This window comes from Chiloscyllium punctatum, chromosome 41 (genome assembly GCF_047496795.1).
Source record: "Chiloscyllium punctatum isolate Juve2018m chromosome 41, sChiPun1.3, whole genome shotgun sequence".
NCBI classification, from domain to species: domain Eukaryota; kingdom Metazoa; phylum Chordata; class Chondrichthyes; order Orectolobiformes; family Hemiscylliidae; genus Chiloscyllium; species Chiloscyllium punctatum.
The window spans coordinates 14,764,432-14,785,898 of NC_092779.1; the positions used below are offsets into that span (position 1 = coordinate 14,764,432).

At 39.1% G+C, this 21,467-nt stretch overlaps 1 protein-coding gene across 2 annotated transcripts; it reads left to right on the forward strand.

The window, feature by feature from the left end:
• Nucleotides 1–141: 141 nt before the first annotated feature.
• On the forward strand, nt 142–19,667 carry ssr1 (signal sequence receptor, alpha). Of its 2 annotated transcripts, XM_072560421.1 has the most exons (10): nt 142–319; nt 4,649–4,764; nt 5,537–5,648; nt 10,256–10,383; nt 10,751–10,885; nt 11,004–11,080; nt 13,346–13,424; nt 14,564–14,657; nt 16,010–16,024; nt 18,581–19,667. In XM_072560421.1, exons 1-10 carry the CDS (start codon nt 244–246, stop codon nt 18,643–18,645), a joined length of 897 nt encoding a protein of 298 aa, XP_072416522.1. In that variant the 5' UTR covers nt 142–243; the 3' UTR covers nt 18,646–19,667. The 2 variants fall into 2 exon arrangements, with proteins under 2 accessions (XP_072416522.1, XP_072416523.1); XM_072560422.1 differs by lacking the exon at nt 16,010–16,024.
• The last annotated feature ends 1,800 nt before the right edge of the window (nt 19,668–21,467 follow it).

Consider the following 21,467-nt stretch of genomic DNA (forward strand, 5'->3'; position numbering starts at 1 on the left):
AACCGTTTTAATAATATTGTCGGCGTTTCCTAATCAAATGGTTTCTAAAAAAAAAGATAAATAAATGGGCGGCGGGTGGATGTGGAGGTCGTTGACCTGCGGGTGGGCGGGGCTGACCTTTCACCCCCTGTCCCGCCCGCCTCCCCCCCCCGGTGCCCGGATGGAGACAGACGCCATTCTGAGGCGGACCGCGAGTGAGTGAGGATCCGTGAGAGACAGAGGGCCGCTTCCTTCCTCTCAGCCATGGGCAGGCTCCACAACCTCCTGCTCTTGTTGTTGCTGGCCTCCCCCCTCTGCCTTTTCCAGCAAGGCGGCCCCGGTAAGAGCCGTGAGCGGTACCAAGGCGGCCCCGGTGTGTGTGTGTGTGGGGTACACGGCGGCGGAGGGGGAGGGGCAGAGCTGACCTGGCGCCTCAGTCACCGGCTGCAGGCTCGGGGTTTTAACCGTCCGGGGGAGCGGGCCTCGCCGCCTTCCCCACACAGTGGGGAGGGTGGTTTGTTTAATCTCCTGTCTAACCCCGGGTTTTAACTGTGTGTGTGTGTTTTCGGGGGGGATGGGGTGGGTGCAGCTCTGCCACCTTTAGAGCTGACGTGTCAGTGCTGGCTTTTCACATGTTCCTCTAAAGGAGCTGGTCTCCTTTGGCCCAGAGCGTTGTCTCATCCCCTTTCATTGACTCCCATCCCCAGGAGTCTGTCTTTTCTCATCCTCTGTGGTTTGTCATTCAACTATTACACTTTTTATTTCTCCTTTTTCAGTGTTAGGGTGGCTATGTTCTCTCCTACTGGCCCTTCAAATTATATTTCTGCAGCTAATGTTTGTCGTTGCTTTATTGCAATGATGACTTTGGCTGCCTTTTTTAAAAAAGAATAGGCTGAATTGGAATTTTTAGGTGTTATCTTTTATTGAATGATGGTATGGTTTTGTCCTGTTTGTGACATGACTGCTGTAGTTAATAGCTGAAAAAGGTTTCTTCAGACTTGAAACTTTGTGCTGTCCACTGATATTAACGGACCTGTTGAGTTTCTCCAAAATTTTCACCAGTTAATAGATCTAACAGTTCTCAAAAAATCTGAGCTATGCACTGGAGGCTTTTTTGCTTTCACTTTTCCAGAGTAATTGTTCAGCTTTCTCGAACTTGTATTGTTCAAAGGGTAATGTCAACAGGGTAGTGAGTTCATAGACTTTTTAACCCATTAATGGTAGCTATATGTTATCTGCCACACGCTTGAATTGTCTTTCCCAGAAGAACCCTTTTAGGAGTTAGCCATGATGCTATTGAATGTGATGCAGATTTGAAGGGCCCAAAGGCCATTCCTGTTCCTATTTGTTAAAGGAACTCCATTTGGAAAGGTATGAGGTCTTTACACTTGAAAACAATCGCAGCAGCCTTTGTGCTAACAATAGATATTCACTCGCCAAAGTCCCAAAAAAGTGTTAAGAATGCTGGGATCTTAGTAATTGTGCTTTAAAATGTCCATTTAGGTCAAGGTAATGGGAAGTTGGGTTTTCAAGAATGGTGAATCTGCATCTCCATCTAAGTGCAGTCTAATGTCCATCACATCGCCATGGTGATTGAGTTGTTGGTGTATCGTTTTGGTTCTCATGAAGAACATGTGGTCATAGTCATGACCACGCAGAAAGGAGTCCATTCGGTCAACAACTCCAAGCCAACTGTGTAGAACAATCAGTCAGTCCCATTCTCTAGCTTAATCAATCAAACCCTGAAAGTTTATTTCTTTCTCCATTTCGTGCATCATTGATGACACCAAAGTAGTACCCAAGCATTGGTACATATTCTGAAGAGATGCTGCTGACTGACACCCTGTTGCATTACATCTGCTTTTGCTATAGTAGCTCAAGCCTACTTGTAACAATCTTGATAAACTAATGAGACCATGTTCTCTCAGACTTTAATATGCTTTCAATAATCGGTTATTCACATAATTAAAGTGCTCTTAGCATAATATATTAATTGTTGCCCTTTTAGTCTTTTATTTTGGTGCCCCATTGAACAAAATAGAGGCTTCTGATAACCTCAATTATTGACTTTTATTTATCTGCATGCCTTCACATTTTTAAAGAGAAAAAGTGTTAAACTCTGTAATTTAAATTCTTGATTCTGTATACATTAAACATTTCAGCAACTTTTATATTTATGGATGCTTGCATTCTTCTTTTCCCCTCAATTCGAAATTTCAATCCTGTGCAATCACAATTGCCAAATTTAATGTACTGTATGCAAGTTGAGGCATCTTGTCAAATGTTCTTATTACAAGCTCATAACTATTGGGATAATTCCTCGACAGAGAATCCAGATTGTGACTGGAAGCTTGTGTAACTGAGCTTGTCTATTGGAGAACATGTTGTGGCTACATGTTCCTTGGGTGGAATAAAATGAGGGAATATTTTGCTGCTTTGGTCTTAGCTGAGCAAGGGTGTTTGAAATGGACTAGGAGCGCATAAAATCTTTCATCATTATGGACTGCTTCATTGTTTAACATTGTATTTTCATATTATATACAAATGTTATCAGCGTTACGTACATGTCAGAGCAGGAGTAGACTATTCAGCCTTCAGTTAGCTCCACCATTTGATGAATCTGCTTTTGTACCCTCTGCCCTGTATATGAAGCGCAGGATATGTTTTATTAACTGATTTTTTTTCAAATGCCCTTCTCCTTCAATGAACTGAACTAATACTTCCAAGTGTTTATGCTCCTCCGCCCCCTTTATTATTCTTCTTTGTACTGTCTCTCCATATTTTTCCAAAATATCACTTAACACATCTCTGCATTAAATTTCACATGCCATTTTTTCCCATCCAATCTCTGTTTCTCTGTCCTTTTGAATTTAATGATATCTCTGCACTTCATATCATTGCTAATGTTTTAAATAGTGCCCTGTGAAGCAGTCTCAGTCATTACTGTGTCAGGAAGTGATACTGATTCCAAGGCTGTCTGTTCTACCTAATTTCTTGGCCAGTAAGGCTGTTCAGCTAGAATTATGAACTTTGTACACCATTAAAAGCACTCTCTCAACAAGGTATAGTTGTAATTGTTGAGGTTTTTGGAACAGGGTTGATGTAAAAGGGAAAATTACAATCAGTTTGAATTTTCATTTGATCACTGTCTGATGGCGTGATGGAAGATATCAATAGGGTGCCCACTTGAAAAGCTTATCACAACAAATTTCTGGTCTCATTTTGAGAGAATTACTGACGATTGCAAGCCACAAGATCTGGGCCTTTTTTAATTTGGGAGTTTTGATTTAGGAGGAATGAGTACCACCATAAAGTTCCCAATGTTTTGGGAATTTTTTTCTTGAAAAAGAAATGTTTAATTCTCCAATTCCAATGACGTTTGCATTATGCCTTATCTAAACATTTTGCTGCCTTTCATAAGGGGTGGTAAAGCTGATCGCAGACATGTCGAGCACTTGAGGCAAGCTTGAACTTTGACTTTCAGTTGGTGGTACTTCAAAACATTCTCCAGTGGCCGCTGATTTGAAGATGAAATATCTCTGGTTTCTTTTCTGCAGATAGTAATGGAAAACAGATTTACTAAATCAATCTGGTCTCTTGCATTAAAGCTCATCCTTTGGTAAAACGTTCCCATATGGAGTTATATATTTTAAGGTTTGTAACTCTGATGTTGGCACTCAAAGTGCACTAATTATGCAAACTAGTCTAGGTTCAAAATAGAACGCTTCTGGTTTGTATATGAAATCTTAATTGTCGTGCAAGTTCACCTTATATTTCTATTCCAAGCCTCTAACCCACAGTGCCTGAATCACCTAGTTACTGAATCAAGTCTTACCTGTTTTCCTGGTTTGCTTGAAAAGCATTTTTTTAAAATATCCTCTCATAAGGTCTGATTTGTTGCCAATGTCTAATTGCCCTCCAGCTAGATGTAGTTTTCTGGCCATTTCACAGGGCACTTGAGAGTCAATGACATTTCTATGGATCTGGAGTCACATGTAGGTCAGACTGGGTAAGGACAGTAGATTTTCTCCCCTGAGGACAACAGTGAACCAAGCGGGTTTTCACAACAGTGAACGGTAGTTTCGTAATCACCAGGACTGAATCTACCTTTTGATTCCAGACTTCTTAATTTGATTAAAATTCCTGCTGCCGTAATGGGATTGGAGCCACTGTTCTCAGTGTTAGCCCAGGTATCTGAATTACTGTCCAGTGGCATTAACTTAATTCTAGAATTCAACTAATGGTTATGCCGAACTGGGCTGTACTGAAAGCTAATCGGAAATTCAAAGGGCATCAAAAATCTTGTTCAGTGACTGGGGAAAAGAAAGTACTAAACTTTAGTGTGGTCTGCCTTTAATTTCTTACTCTTGCATAACTTATTTTCAGCTGTTGATCCTTGAGTCACAGCAAGTGCCATGATGGAAGCGATCCATTGAATGCGCTTGTTTAAAAATATAGGATTGACTGTCATTGCTTGGATTGATCTAAGAATAAATGCTGACAGAAGTAAAGTTGCAAAAGTCCATGCAAGCAGACTGCACGGTGCTAAGGAAATGAAGAAAAGTGCACCTGCAAGTGGAGCAATATTTGAAATTTAAAATATCTTTCTCCTCCTTCAAAATTTCTATCTTTCATGGAAGTAATATACTTTTTTGTTTGGGATCAACAGGAGCAAGACTTGTTGCTGCAGATGATCCAACAGAGGATGAGGAAGGTATTGATGATTCTGTCGTGGAAGATGAAGATGATGAAGCAGAAATAGAAGAGGATGAGCCAACAGACATTGTGAGTTTTTCAGTTCTGGCCTCTTGTAAAAAGGCAAGCACTTCACATTCACAGCATTTCTGATCATATGTTTTCATCATTGCCATAATCTCTTGTATGGTTATGATTGAAGACGTGGATTTAAGTTTTAGTTCTGTATAGTGATTTCACAATGGATTGCATTTTTATTTAGCGTTCCAGAAAACAGGTTCTCTTCAAAAATTGACAGTGGATATTAATGTCTGCATGTTCACAATTAACTTAAACGCCTTTTACCATGTACTGATATCTAATTTTTCTTTGCTTTTGTCATTTCAATTTACACCCACCTGCTTTGGATTTAATCTAACTTGTTTAAGAATTTAAGATGTTAATTTTTGGTCATAATTTAAAGTTTGATCTATTGAAACGTGCAAAATTTTCTTGATTTCTAGCATAATTGTGAGCTTGTTTCTATTTAACAGGTGTTTGCCATTTCAGTATTTGATACTGTAAGTTAATTCAGGATTCTCATGATGCAGTGGTAGTGGCCCCACTTCTCATCCAGGCAGTCTGAATCCAAGACCCACCTGCACGAGAACCATTTAATAATGTCTCTGATCAAATTGCTTAGAAAAAAAAATTAAACATTCATTCAAGTAGAATAGGTCAGGTACCCATCGTTCATTATCTGAGGATGTTCTTGACTGAGAAAACATGCACGTTGTTGGGCAGTTTCAAGAGCTACAACGAATCTCTTTATTTTTGGTAGCTTTTCTGAGTTGTGATAATGTGATCTTGTTTGCCAATACAGATGGAAGACGAGAAAGAAGAGGAGGAGGAGGAGGAAGAAGATGATTTGACATCTGGAGAACCCAAAGCTTCTCCCAATGCTGACACGACTATTCTGTTTGTGAAGGGAGAAGGTAAGGAAAACAGTTGCAAGCATAAGATACATTAAGCCATCTAATCTACAAATGCCAAAGTATAGTGTTGATCAGTTTATATATTCAATAGATATCACGTTGATTGCACTGTTAAGTTGACTGTCCTTGTTCTTTTAGCTTCACATCTATTTTACAAGTTTTTTTAATCCCTTGGCTGGAATGCATAGAAGTGACTGGCTGTGCTAAATCGCTTACATTTTTTTCTGTCTTAAATACATCAGAGTTCTGCACAATCCTTTGGATTCTGTTTCGCTATCTAAGTTCTCTGTGATAACTTAGAGCCACTCTAGTCAGAACGTTGCAGGCTTAACTTCCTTCCAAAGACTCAGAACGAAATCTGAGCTGATCCTCCATCAGTGTTTGGAGTACTACAGTTACTCCCTTTTTGGATGAGGGGTTCAATGAAAGCCTTACCCGCTCACCCACGTGAACATAAAAGATCCAACAGCATGGTTTAAAGAGGAGTGAGGATTTCTCCTGGTACTTGGCTGTTGCCATTGTTTATATAGTGTCATGTAAACTGGTTACTTGATCATTGTTTGTGGGACCTTGCTGTGCAAAAGTTAGCTGCCAGGGTTGTTTTTGTTGCAACAGGGCGGCACGGTGGCATAGTGGTTAGCACTGCTGCCTCACAGCACCAGAGACCCGGGTTCAATTCCCGCCTCAGGCGACTGACTGTGTGGAGTTTGCACGTTCTCCCCGTGCTTGCGTGGGTTTCCTCCGGGTGCTCCGGTTTCCTCCCACAGTCCAAAGATGTGCAGGTCAGGTGAATTGGCCATGCTAAATTGCCCGTAGTGTTAGGCAAGGGGTAAATGTAGGGGTATGGGTGGGTTGTGCTTCGGCGGGTCGGTGTGGACTTGTTGGGCCGAAGGGCCTGTTTCCACACTGTAAGTAATCTAATCTAATCTTAAAAAAAAAGTGCCTGTACTTCAAAAGCGCTTAAATAAAATCAGAAAATGGTGGTAACACTTGACTGGTCAGGAATTAAGTTTTTCGTTGTGGAATGTGGGCATTGCTGACTTGCCACCATTTATTGCCCATCCCAAGCTGCTCTAGTTGCAGAGTATTAATATTTCATTTTGGTGCCTTTTCATTAGAACTGGAAGAAATTAGAATTGACTATTTACTGCAAGTATAGAGCCTGCTCTGGGCACACCAGTCATCCCACATCACAGTCCGTTCCAGCAGTCCCATTCTGGGGCTGCCGCTAGGAGTGCCACACCATGCCTAGAATGCCTCTGCCAATGCAAATGCAGCTCCCACTGATCCGCTAGGAGTACCACGTCCCAATTCCGATGCCAACCGCAGAGGCTGCCTTGCCATCTCTGACATCATGAAGATTGGTTCCACTGCCTCGAGTCCTGCTATGAGCCGACCAACATTGAAGTTGCTGTGATGCCATCTCTCACCATGGGGCCAGCACTTGCCATCGTGAGCTGTTTGAGGGCTCGCTGTCCCCAAGGAGCCATCTCTTGCTGCTGCACATACTCGGGAGGCTTAGCCTGCTCTCGCTCTGCCAAAATGGCCAACAAAGAGTAGGGAAGAAAGTAAAACCCAAAGTAAAATAAAACAAAGCAGGCAAGCTCCAGGCCAGGAGCTAGGGTGCAGTGCTGCTACTCCACTGCCCTCTTGGTTCTAAACGCAGAAGGAAAAGATAAAAGCTATTGGGCCTACAGTCTTGACATGGTCAATCATACTCTCATTCTCCAACACCTCTCTGCTATCATGTAGCTGCTGCCATCTGGTTTCCTCCTTTTCTATATATTGCAGCCAGTGAATGACTTGCAATGATTTATTTTCTTAACTGATGTCTGCCAAAAGTTGATGCTTGGCCCCATCCTACTTCTCCAATACCTACCTTCACAACATCTGAAGACACAACATCAATAATCACGTGTACATTGCCACCCAGATCTACCTTGCCACTATCTCACTCCCACCACTTATTAAATGATCAAACTTTTTTCTGCACAGAACTGGGTGAGCATAAGTATTGGGAAACCTGAAGCCCTTGTTTTCAGTTATTACAAGTGCTGCTGCCTAGCCACTGACTCTATCCCTCTCCCTGTCAACAAACATAAGCCAGTCTGTTTGCAGCATTGCTATCGCATTTCATTCGGGGATGAACTTCTGACCTTGCTTGTGTTATTATGAAGACTGCTTATTATCTTACTTCACTGGGCGATTGGTTTGTGATGCAGAGTGACATCAATAGCATGGGTTCAACACCTATATTGGCTGAGGTCAGCATGAAAGATCTGCGTTCTGAATGTCTGAAATGTGGTGACCTTCAAGATAAAATCCTTTTATCAATCATTTTTCTGTGAAGAGAGAGCAGCCTACTTTCCTCCTGACACTTTGTATTTCCACCTCTGTATTATGGCTTGGCTTCGCCCCTGTCTCAGCTCATTCATTCCTGTAATGTTCAGTCATGCCTATATTATCTTTAGACTTCGATATCCCATCATCTTAATTTATCTCCTTCATTCAAACCGCAGCCACCACCATCCCACATGCACAAAAAAAAAACACCTGACCATCAAAACATTGTCCACGTCTTAAGTTGTGTCACAACCACTTTGGAAATTGTACTGATACTCAGGCCCCACTCATCCTGGGGTTAAAGCTCTGATCAAAGTACCAACTTGGGTGAACACAAAACTCTGATCATGTTTCGAGCAACTGTTTATTACAAATAAATCCTAACCACAGGCAAAATAAAATATTATTTATTGACATAACTCTACTAGTTAAACTCTAACCTCTTTTTAGATACTACTGTCACGTACAGACAAACAAACATCTGTATAATGAGTGGAGGGGAAAAAAATTGGGGGCACAGTTCAAAAGCACTAGTCGATGGGATCTGATGAAGTGTCCCTTTGGCTTCCTAGTCATTCTGATCAAACTTCATATCCAAGTTCTTTCAATTCCTTGAAGGGGGTAATTGACTTAATTTTTCAATTTCTCTGTCACTAGTTGGAGGCAACTAACAGTTACAGCAAATGGTGGGAGAGAATAGCTAGCTATCTTTCAGGTTTTGGTTATATTGCTATAGATAGAGGAGAATAAGAGGTGCTGCCTGTTGTAGTCTAGAGACCTCCTTATTCTGTGCTGGTCTCACACAAACTTTGGCTCCTGGACTGATGAACTCTGAATTGTTGACATGCTGATCTCTGACCACCTCAACTGGTCCTGATTGCCCAAACTAATCAGTCTGTTTCTGGTTGAAGTTTAGTCTGAACGTGTGCACATTTTCTTACTGCTTGAAGAAAACGACCATGCGTATATGATATGCAATGACATTTACTTGTTTTTAAAAGTTAGCAATTCCTTCCGTAGACCTTGATTTGAAATATTTTGGTCCACACATCAAAATAAAAAGATGTCGTCTTTACACACATTGCAACTCCTCTAAACTCCTCTGGCTTCACAGTCTTCTGATATTTGTGCTGTTCAAATAGTGGCCTCCTTTGCATCCCCAGTTATCATTATGCTATTTGTGCCTGCGCCTTCAGTTGCTTAGTTCCCAAGGTCTGGAGTTCTATCCCTATATATCTCTGCTTTTCTACTGTGCTTTACCTGATAAGACACGTCCCCTACCTCTTTGATCAGACTTTTAACCTTCCAATGTAATATCTCCTTAAGTGGTTTGGTGTCACATTTAGTGGTCCTGTGAAGTACCCTGGGTTACCTTATCACATTAAAGGCACTAAGTAGATGAAAATTGTTGAAGTCAGCAGTGGTTAAATTATTAAAAGGCCTAGGTCTGGGAGGAAGAGACCCTCTGACTTCAGGTGGGAAAGAGTAGAGAGTTACACTACTGGTAAGGTACTGCGAGTCAGGTGGTGGAGGGGAACTGTATGTCAGGCCAGGAAAGTCGATTGGGGGTGGCATGGGGGTGAAAGTTAAGCCACCAAATTGCATTGTGTGATTTTTCTTTTTTAAATATATAAAATTGCATTTAAGACTCTATAGAAAAGAAGAAATTTGGCCACTTTCATTGCAAAATGTTTCACATCAGGATAAAAGCACTCGTGAAAATTTGGAGTGCAAAGCAAGGTTTTTTTATTTTGAAATTATAAAGGGTTCAGAATGATATAGGGAGGGTGAGAGAGAAGGATGTGTGTGTGGTATAAGGAAAGGAGACAGAAGTAAGGAGGAAAATAAAGGCAGAATGTTAACTCCCTCCTGACCCCCACTTTCGAGTAAATTGTACCGAACCAGTTTGGAGTGTGTCCCACTAAAGGCAATCCAAATTCAGCCTAAGATTTCACTAACTCCTTAGCTTGGCCCCAGTCGTCACCCCATCTACTGCTGATCATGAAATTTGGCTGTTTTGTTTTGCTCTTTAGTTCAGCTTTTTAACTAAGATGGCTTTATTATTAAGCTATGATGTTGGTTATTCTTAACTCCTAATTACCTGTTTAAATTATAAACGTACTGCTTTCAAATTTGCTTTTTTAAGCTCATGTTTACTATCGTGGCAATTCTTATCATTGTAAAATTCTCACCTCTTCAATGGGGGTGCATTTGAAAGGTTATTGTAGGTTCTCTCTAAAATAAGCACTTTACTTGTCTTTTAGATTTCCCAGCTAACAACATTGTGAAATTCTTGGTTGGTTTTACCAATAAGGGCAACGAAGAATTTGTTGTGGAGTCTTTGGATGCCTCGTTTCGTTATCCTCAGGATTATCAGTTCTACATTCAAAATGTAAGCACTTTACCTTTTCAATGAGACTCCTGACTGAATTAGATGCATCTGACCTGATATGAAAACTTCTAACTGAAATCAAATCAGGTTGGTGGTCAAGTGATCTTCCATACATTTCACCCATTTTATTAATTGTTGAAAGTGGAATCTCCTAAATTCTGTAGCAGCTCATTCAAGTCTTGGTTTCAACAGACTTCGAATGTAGCTCACTATGTAAACTTCAGCCATCTGGATGCTGACTTTCCTGCAGAAGTCTGTTTCCCAATGTGTGTTCCTTCTTGACCAAATGGCCTTTACCTGTAGTGAAGAATAATGCAAGAGAATGTCGCAAATGGGGAATAATGCAAGTGTCTGTCTTCAATTGCAGTTCACAGCACTACAACTGAACACGCTGGTACAGTCCCAGCGCCAAGCTACATTTGAATATTCATTTATCCCTGCTGAACCAATGGGTGGCCGACCATTTGGACTCGTAATCAACCTGAACTACAGGGATGCCACTGTAAGTGCTTCCACCTCAATTTATAGTTAATTTTTATTTTGCAGAGGGTTGTGTGGCAGTACCATAAAATGTCTGCAATTTGGTTGCTGTATATGAATGACATTTTTCTGCCCTTTAGGGTAACATTTACCGTGACGCTGTGTTCAACCAGACGGTTACGATAACTGAGCGAGAAGATGGGCTTGACGGAGAAACGTAAGTGTTTGAGAACTGATCTTTTTTATTTTCTGCACTAGAACTTTAACTGATTTTTAACTGAATGGCCTTACTTCCACTTCTATGTCTTATGGTCTTATGGAATGTTTTCTGTTGCTTAACTAGTTATTGTATTTAATTTCAGACTGTACATCCCTAATCCAGCAGCCTTTGGTCTGGACCTTTCCCAGGCCTTTGGGAGATCACATGTGTGATTCAAACCCACCATAAAATCCAAAGCACGTTACTGACTCTCGTGCGATGGTCAGTGACTGAAATCCTGATGAAGCATTTTAAGCCGTAAAAAAAATCAAGTATTTTCAATGCATGAACGTTTAACTTCACAATTGAGCAAAGACCTCTTCTTGACTTGTCAATCATACACCTAATGGATGAACAGTTTTCCGACTGGATACCAAAAACAGGATGCTGAGTATTCAACTCGGACAAAGTTTAATAAAAAATAATAAACAAAGATTGACACAGAGCTCCTAGATGCTACCCAAAGGGTGAACCAGAAGGACTGGGTACTGGACTGCAGACTGTGGAATTAGGAAGCTAAAACCTGCACTATAATACTTGTGTTGGTGAAGTGATTTATCCTTGTTTGGCTCCCAAAACTTCTGGTTTTGTGAACAAAGTCCATTCAGTTTGCAGTAATCTTGTAACTGATTAAACTGGAAGACCTTCAAAAGTCTTTTTTCCTTATTAAACAACTTAATTAAAATGTGAAAAGGGCATTGTAGGAGACTACTAGGTATTTAGTGTGAAAGTGTTAAAATGGCCAAAATCATTGTGATCCATGTTTACATTCTGGTGTTCATGTTGGATAAGTCCGCTTAGGCAGATAATGTTTACTTTTAACTGAAAGTGTCTCTGCCTTTTTGCTCAGTTGCATGTATGAGTTTGTGTCCATCCGTATTTAGACCAGCTTTTTAAAACAAAGCTCAGAGGTGAGGCAATGGCCTAGTGGTATTATCAATACCCTATTAATCCAGATCCCGGATAATATTCTGGGGACACAGGTTCAAATCCTACCATGGTAGTATTTGAATTTGGGATTAAGAGTATAATGATTGTCAGAAAAAACCATCAGGTTCACTAATGTCCTTTAGGGAAGGAAACTGGCATCCTCACCTGGCCTGGTGTGTGACATTGTATAGATTATATTTTTAAAGATATACTGGAATGTATCAATGAAGCATGTTTTTGAATAAACCATTCCAATCCATGTAACATTTGAACATGCCCAGTCTACTCCTATTGCAAGTACTTGCCTGCTTCTCTGCAGACTATAAATCTGTTTCTACTTGAAATCTGATTTTTTTTTTGTTTGAGGAAGTCTGAATGAATTCACTTTCGAATATGTGATCATATCGTTTCACACTTTTACTACACCATTTTGATCTTTTGCAAACAGTACGTTAGATTTCCTGCATAGCTTGGGGGAAAAATCTGCCGAACTTTAAAGCATGTAGGCAATCTTTCTCCCAACCTCTTGGTGCAGTAAAATTTGTTTAGACAATATCGAGCGATATTTTAGCTTAGCTATGCAATAGAATTCAGAGTTTGAAGCTTTGAATTAAGTATTGTTTAGCTGAATAGCTTAACAAAATTCATATTGAAATTACTCAAAACCAGTCAGCACTTTCTCCACAAACATACCATAGGGTTTCCCATTTAAGGCCTAGATGGGAATGGTTTTGGCATGTTCTGAGGTTTGAAACCTTCTTGTACAGAGCAGTTAATGCAAAGTACAATGACACCTTTGGTAGTCAAGTCCCTAAAGTTATTGGGAGGAGGCAGAACTGTGGAGTAGGCCCCATAGTCAGATGAGTCAAATGTTCCCTATACTTTTTTGCATTTCTTCCAACTGTTTGTAGAGTTACAGCTCCTTCTCAATAGTAGTTAGTTATCCTCAATTAACTGCTTTTTCAGTAACCTTTGGCTGATCATGTACATATAGTCTGGTCATTTAAAGAAAGTCTGTTGGTATACATTTCACTGTCGACAGGCCTAACTATTTATGTAAAACCTTATGTACTGGTGCTTATATTATAATGCTTATCACAGAACTTCATTTCTAGAGCAAGCAATGTGTTCTGTGGCCAAAGGAAAATTGGCATTTCATTTTATATCTTGGATTTTTTTAAAAGTATAAAATAGCCTGCTTTTCTATTCTGTTCAGATTGATGTACTTTTTTTTGTAACAGTCTGCACTCCATCCAGGTACAGAATTTTAATATTAAACACTCTTATTTCTAGAATCTTCCTGTACATGTTCCTGACTGGCCTTGGTTTACTTGTTGTGGTTGGTATCCATCAGCTTCTGGAATCTAGAAAAGTACGTCAATTCATTGAATTTAATTTCTGACATTTTGGTTTGGTATCTCTGAATTTTTTGGCATGTGGAGCTGCAAAATATTATTTCTTGTAGCTATGTTTGTATTCCAGAGATGTGTTTGATGTTTGCACGGTGGCTAATTAAGCACATGACTTCAGGTACAACGCACAGTGTCCACAAAAAACTAACACTTTGGGTACTATTTTTGATTATGTTTAATTTTTTATATCAGGTTAGAGTCCATCTATGTAATGGAAAAGTAATGAACCTCAGATTGTAAAGTAACTTTCCACATGCCTAGACTTTTATACAGTTTAATAAATTAATCCATTGTTTGACTTTCTTAGAGCTTGTATTGTTTTAATGAAACTTTTTTTCATGAAGTACTTGTGCTAATTTAATTGGTCAAACCAATTAACTTGAATTTATTGGGGTTGTGACACTACATAGGCAGACATTTGACATTTTCCTTAGGGTAATTATTCCCAAACAGTGGTCATCAGGTTTAACATTGAAGTGTTTGGAAAATGCACCTTGCTTCTGATAACACAGACATTCAACTGTTAACCAAGGAATTTACAGTTGGGTTATGAAGATAAAGTAAACGGTGTTGATAATTTCAGTATTAAGGCTCCTTTTTCCAGCCATCAAACAATGCCAGTAATTGTTCTTTCTGCAATGTCATTCTGATCCTAATCTGACTTAACCAGGATAGATATGAAGTTCCATTTACTTGGTCATGTGCCACTAAACAGCAGGTTTAGCAGCAGTTGTCGTCTTTCCCCCCGCCTCCAAAACTTTGACTCATTCATCTCTCTGTGCCCCAGTTGACCACATTGGAAAATCTGTACCACTGTAATTGCTTAATTCTGCACTGCAGCAAGCCTCACTGCCACGTAGCCATCCCTGGGCGTTGTTGATGCTCGTCAAAAAGTTTTAATGGATTTTACCATCCATTTTTTAAATTAGGCCTCGTGCTTACTATGAGTTACATTCAGACTGGGAATTCTTGAGTTGTATCCCTCGCTTTCAACCTGTAAGTTCAGCAATTTAAACTGTTAATGTGAATAATAGGAGTTTTTAAACTGGTGACATCAATGCATTCGGTGGCTTTAACAACTCTTTTCTTTCCCAATCAGAGAAGGCGACCAACTTCCAAAGTAGAGATGGGTACATCTAACCACAATAATGTAGACATGAGTTGGATTCCTCAGGAAACCTTAAATCAAATCAGTAAGTAACATACAGGTTATGGAAAGATCTGGAAGTGGGCAGAGTTCCAGTTCCAGGTTCTACATCAAAACTGCTTTGGTGCCTTTCCCTTGATTGGTTTGATGTTTGCCATTAAGTTGGTGTTAGTTTTAAAATTATGATAAATAAGAGACTGACTCTGGTGTTATCACTTGAGATTAGTGACCTCTTAAAATTACCAAATATAAAATGGCTAAGTGTATAGAGAATTGTTTTATCAATGCAAAGCATCCATGTAGGAGTCTGATATAATTGTGACTTGTAAGAAACTTTCATAAACTGACAGTCACACTAATAAAACTTGGGAGAAAAAATGTTTTGAATGGCAATATATTACCCTCCTCTCCTTTTTTTAATAGGGGTTGGGAATTTTTAATTAATTTGAATTGTGCTGCAGAATTCCCATCATACTTTGTAGTAGACTATTTGTATCACTAATAAGTTTTGTTCAGGTGTTTGTATTGGTACTACAGCTTGTTTAAGCGCCCCTTCTAAACTGCCATATTTTGCATGAAATGAATGCAACTACATTTATGCAACTACAAATGTTGCTGACTGAATGTGGCTGAATCTTTTGTAGCTGCATTGTTGCTACTGCTGCCCTGAGTTTTTTTTTGTCAGCCTCTTTTTTTTTTTGTACTACTTCATTTTAAAAACATTAGTAAAATTCAGTAATTTATAGACTTCTTGCAACATTGTTTTGTTGTCTTGTAACTACCGGTAAGTGCAGTTCAGGCCTTCTACACCCTATCATTTTTATTCCCACGCCCACCGTTACTTCCCGTTACTTAAAAATTTTAAAGAAATTGCAGCAATGAATTTTCAAACAGCACTGATTTGATTGATGCCGCTGAAAGTAATTTTGTCAATATTTATAAACCTATACAAACCAAAGTATGTTGATCTTTGTTTCAAAACAGCAGGATCTAGACTGACCCTCCCAGCCCACTTAAGATTAATATACGTCAGCCAAGTACTGTATTGCTGTGAAAGAGATTCCATGCATCTGGAACTCCTCTCACCACACCTAACAAAAAAAAATGGGAGCTGCATTACTGAACATACATTTCAGGTTTATCAAAATAGCTTATCAAGTGCTGTCACTTCTGCTTTGGGCATCTGTTCGCATGTGCTTATTAATTATGAAAAGAAACCACCAAAGCTGGCTTTCTGCATGTTTTGAGTGGAAGCACTTCCACCAAATTTGAGAAACTCATCTTGCTGCTCTTCTATGTATCTATGCTTCAGAGTCTGTGTTTCAAAAGAAAATTATATTCAAGATATTGATTCTAATATATTTGCTATCTTTTGCTTTGCCTTTCTTATGCCTTCAGTGCAGAGTAGACGAGGTGAGATCAAATGTTTCCACTATTCCTGAATATTTTACTAAAAACTCAAAATTGAGGTTGGAATACTGCTATTTTGTTTGTGTTGGATGGGGTAAATGTTAAAATTTTGGGTGCACTGTAATTTAATGCACTTGGAATCTGTAATATATGATCAGAGATGCATTATTTCTGCTTTGTACCTCCTTGCCATGCCAGTTTTCTGTATGGTAAAGTATATAGTTTTATTCAGCATGATCTCCTCCATTCATATAAACATGCATTAGGAAAGTCACTCTTTAGTAAGGTTACTGATACTTTTAATGTTTCCACTTCCATGATCTCCAGGTATTCCTGTACTTTGTGGAAAACAGGGTGACACATACTTTGGGCAATGTTATTTAATCCTACAATGAGGGGCATAAGCATGCAGAACCAATAGTAGTACCACTGATCTGTCAGGTACAGCTCCGTTGGTAGGACACTTCTCCAAGTCAGAAAGGGTCTAGTCCAACATCAGGATTTGATCACAATTCAAGACTGATATGACCGTGTAGTATTGAGGGAATACTGCATTGTCCAAGTTGCCTTTTTGTACGAGGTAGTTAAACCAAATCTTCCTCTCCTCGCTTCAAGTAAGTGTCAAAAAGAGTCTATAGTGCAACATAGCAGAAGAGCAGGGGAGTTCTCCCTGATGTCCTAGCCAATATGTGCCCTTCAATCAATGTCACTAAGAATAGATATCACTTCATTACCAAATTGCTGTTTGTAGGAACATACTGTGGGCAAATTAGCTGCAATATTTCCTTCATTACAATAGTAATAACATTTCAAACTAATTTGTTGGCCATAAAGCACTTTGGGACATTAAGATCATGAAAAGTGGTATTGTCAGTGCAAATCATTCTCTTTTTTATGTTTGTGGGTCTTCTGAATACACTAGAGTGTGGAGGCAGTACTATAGCGTGCTTGTGTAGCATCAAAAGAGATAAAGTTGAACAAAATTATATATGGTACCAAATTCTAAAATTCTACAGATGTTTAAAGCTAATTAGCCCTTGGTTTGAATTTTTTTAAAAATTTCAATTAGTTTATAGTCACCATAAAGTTGTATCTAGGATTGGCAACTGTTAGAAAATTAATCCTCCATATCCACTTATTTTGTTGACTTGTTAGTGGAATAGTCTTTAAAGAACAAGTCTAAATTGTACTAAATAAATACTGTGGGTTTGACATTATCTTTGCACACTGCAATCCAGTATTTTAACCTTAATTATGGCAGTCAAATTTCAGTATCTGTTTGTTCATAGGTACAGATCTTCCAGCAATTAAGTGTTGGAGCCAAAATATGTTTCAGGTTCATGATATTTGACTGTGGGCATTTGACACATTTTTCTACTAACAGTATATTGATTTAAAGATTGGGTTTCTTTGTTTCATCTGCTTGTTACCATCACATTTGTAAATGTATGTTTTGAAATAACCGCATAGCAACCTGAAGTACATTTTGCTGTGAACAAGCACTGAATGAAATTTTGTGTTACAACCATTGAATTATATTCTGAAATGACTGAGATTCCAAATGTTTGGTCCCGATTTAGTCTGGAAATTAAGATGCCCATTCAACAAAGAGCATTTTTGTTTAAAGAAGGTTCAATTCATCAGGTACAAATGAAATTCCCCTCTATTGGTCTCTACAGTAAAGCTGTGCAGCTTCATGAGGAAAGGGAAAAATTGTCACACAAGTGCATATTTATTTGAGAGCTTGGACTGTCAGTAACAGGAGGCAGAAAACAGACTGTTCACCTCCTGTTTATTACCTTTTAAATCTGCGAAAACTGCAGCAGGAAGTGAAAAGTGACACTACAATTCTTTTTCAACTTGTAGATGAAAGAGAGTTGACTAGCTCAGTTGGTTAGTTGGTTAATGCAGAATGGCGCCAACCGTGTCCATTACATCATCATTCCAGCTGTGGTATATTGTTGGGGATTACCTCCTCATCTTGTCCTATGCTTGTGTTACCTCTCTAACTATATTTAACAATCCTCTTTGCGATGTAGAGAAATGCCTGTAGTCCTTTGACCTACAGCTAGTTGATTAGATTAGATTATTTACAGAGTGGAAACAGGCTCTTCGGCCCAACAAGTCCACACCGCCCCGCCGAAGCGCAACCCACCCATACCCCTACATCTACCCCTTACCTAACACTGCGGGCAATTTAGCATGGCCAATTCACCTGACCTGCACATCTTTGGACTGTGGGAGGAAACCGGAGCACCCGGAGGAAACCCAGGCAGACACGGGGAGAATGTGCAAACTCCACACAGAGAGTCGCCTGAGGCGGGAATTGAACCCGGGTCTCTGGCGCTGTGAGGCAGCAGTGCTAACCACTGTGCCACCGTGCCGCCCATTACCTTTTTACTGCCTAGATGGCAAATGACTAATTTTGTCTGTCTTACTGCGTTGTAGGTGTTGTATTGTTATAAAACACTTCTGAAAATTTGGTTTGCATTTCTCAATCAGTAGGCACTCTGTAAATTAGAGCAGTTCTAATTATGGATTAATTTTATTTCTCTGCAGACAAAACTTCCCCGCGGAGGTCACCCCGTAAGCGAGCGAAGAGAACTGTGGGATCAGACGAGTAGAAACTCCGTTTTTAACTTTCAGTGTTTAATCCTGTCCATTTTTTTGGAGATAATGCAGAGATGCCATCTAAACTTAGTTTTTTTTAAAAATCAAATGGACTGAGCAGGAGAACCATTTAAGAATGTTTATTTTTTTGAACAAGAGCTTTTCATCAAAATGCACTTGGCTGTATGCAGAGTTGGTGTTTTTTTTTTTGCCATTTCAATCAGTTTTGAGCTTTTGTTTAAAAAGAGGAACTGCAGCCGGTCAATATTTTGACAACTTAATGTGAATGATTCTACGTGAATTGTTTTTGGCTTCTATGTACTTTTGCAGTGGTGCAGGGAATTTAATTTTGATAAGGGCAATGTGTGTTCTTCTCCCTTCCCTCCAAGATGTCAGAACAGACGCCATGTTACAAGTCCCTCCCCCCGCCCTGCCCTTTGCGCAGACTTTTACATGTTAACATGTTGGGTTGTCATTCTTTTCAAATTTCAGTCTAAAATGATATTCACATATGTGCAAAATCATTGCATCATCCTTTAATTTTATCCTACTCCTGTATGTTTCTAAGGTGGATGTTGTGAACTTGTGTGTATAGTTAAAACACTTAGGGTAAGAGATCCATTGCACAGACTTGAGTATCTGTTTGGCTATTTGGCTATTGCAATACTACAGATCAGTGAAATGACTGAAAATGTACGTGTGCACATCTGTATATCAAGAAACCAAACAGGATTGTAAAGTGTATTTTTTAAAGAGTCAAATACTATCCGATTTGAGAATAATTTTAGTTTCGGATGTGAACTTGGAATTTGTGCACTCATTTTGGTTTTGAGTGCACCATAGGTGTTGAAATCAAAGATAACTTTCAAAACCAGATTATTTTCTCATTGTTGGGAGACCATATGGCAAAATGTACTTGGCCAGAGTTTCAAAAACTCACATAGGCATTAAGATGTTTTCAACTTCAAAGATTACCTGGAAAGAGATGGCTGGTTTTAAAAGTGGATGAGAAGATATTAAAAATGAACAAACCGAATTCCTGTTGTTTCTACATTTTTTTTTTGCTTGTTTTTTTTTAAATCTTCTTTCCAGATTCCTTCCACTCTGTCTTTAAAGGTGATGGGAGAGCATGTGGAGGGGTAGTATGTATCTAAATTTTTTTTTTACTTTTTAACTAAGCAGAGGGAAATTCATTACCTGAGACATTCTAATGTTGTGTTGGTCTTCGGTCATTTCTTCTATTTGCATCTATACTTTATTATTTGTAGAAGGAAACCCTTGATGAATCAACTTATTCAGTTGAACAGATATTATCCTGTTTCCCTCTGTGAACAAAATGAAACCTTTGGAATTGACATGTTCTTCACTTGCATGTGTTATTGCTGGAAGTTGCAGCTGCTGTGAGATGCTTCACTTCCATGCAGGGAACTAAATTTCCTTGTGACCTGATCGCAGCTGTGTTTTTTTTTCTAAATTTTAAAGCGTAATCATGAGTTTAAATAAACTGGAAACTTCTAAATCCCACCATTCTAGACCACACAAGAATTAAAAAGGAGAAACCATTTAATGCTAATATTTGTGCATTTCATCAATTTAGTATTTTTCTTGGGGTTTAATAATTCTTCCCTCATCCATTGGTTTTTAGCTCCTTGTTTATATTGAAGATGTGTATGCTGTCCCTGTAAAATTCTCCATGTAGTATTGTGTGCTTTGGTGCTGAAAAGCTATTTCAAAGGGTTCATGTCACTTCCGCCTTCAGTATGCTAACAATGAATCTGGTGGGAAACACAAGACTGGGAAGAGAGGAATGTTGAAATGTACTGTTATATCTCATTTAAAGTAAGCAAAGTAACTCTTGGGTAACAATGCCATCAGCTGGTGAAACTGGTGCAGTGTTGGAATGCAATATGGCATTTTGTCTTTTTATTCTGTCTTACTGTTGAAATGTTTAGGTTAGATTCCCTACAGTATGGAAATGCTTGGCGTTGGAATTAATGGGACCATCATCAAGAATACACGGCCCAGTGAAAAATCAAATTGCAGTAACTGAGAATGTTAATTCTGTAAATATAAAAATTAGGAAGAGAAGTGAGCTGTTTGGCCCTTCAAGCTTGCTCTGTCATTGAATAAGATCATGGCTAGTCTGTTTGTTTGTTTTGAATTCCATCTTACCATCTAACCCCTCAAAACCTTAGATTCTTGTTGGCAAGGGAATCTGTCTGTCTCTGCCTTAAATGTTTGGTGGCCTTTACCACCTTGTCAGGCAAATAATCCCAAAGGTGCAGTCACCTCCTTTTGTCTGAAAAGGCCAACCCCTCTGTTTTAAACAGTGCTCCCCTCACCTGCAGGAGGAAATATCCTTTTCATGTCTACCTTGTCAGAAGCATTCAGAATCTTGTACACTTCAATCATGTCATGTCTCACACTTTTCTAACTAAGAAGCTCGCTCACTCCCTCTCTTCACTCATCTGTCTCCATTTTTCAGATGAGACATTAAACTGTCACTGCCCTCTGGGAATGTAAAGATCCCATGACACTATTGTGAAGAATAGTGTGGGAGTTCTAAAGTTGATCCCTTACTGACTTAGTGAAGGTATCTGTCCATTTGTAACACTGGTAGTTTGATATGGACAAATTGACTGTAAAGTGCTTTCGGGTGTCTGATTTACAAAAGATACTATAAGTCAGAGTCTTGCTATTACATTAAAATTGATCGATTTGGGAGTTTCAACACTAAAGCAAAATGTTTTTTTTAGGAAAATAAAACAGCAAAGAACAATATGCTGCATTGCTTGCGCAAAAAAATCCAACTTTCAATTAAAATAAGTGAACATAC

Coding starts and splice junctions, on each gene's coding strand:
- ssr1 (XM_072560421.1), top strand. CDS start 244: ATGGGCAGGCTCCACAACCTCCTGCTCTTGTTGTTGCTGGCCTCCCCC. Junction 4,765..5,536: donor AGGATGAGCCAACAGACATT/GTGAGTTTTTCA, acceptor TTGCCAATACAG/ATGGAAGACGAGAAAGAAGA. Junction 13,425..14,563: donor AGCTTCTGGAATCTAGAAAA/GTACGTCAATTC, acceptor TTTCCCAATCAG/AGAAGGCGACCAACTTCCAA.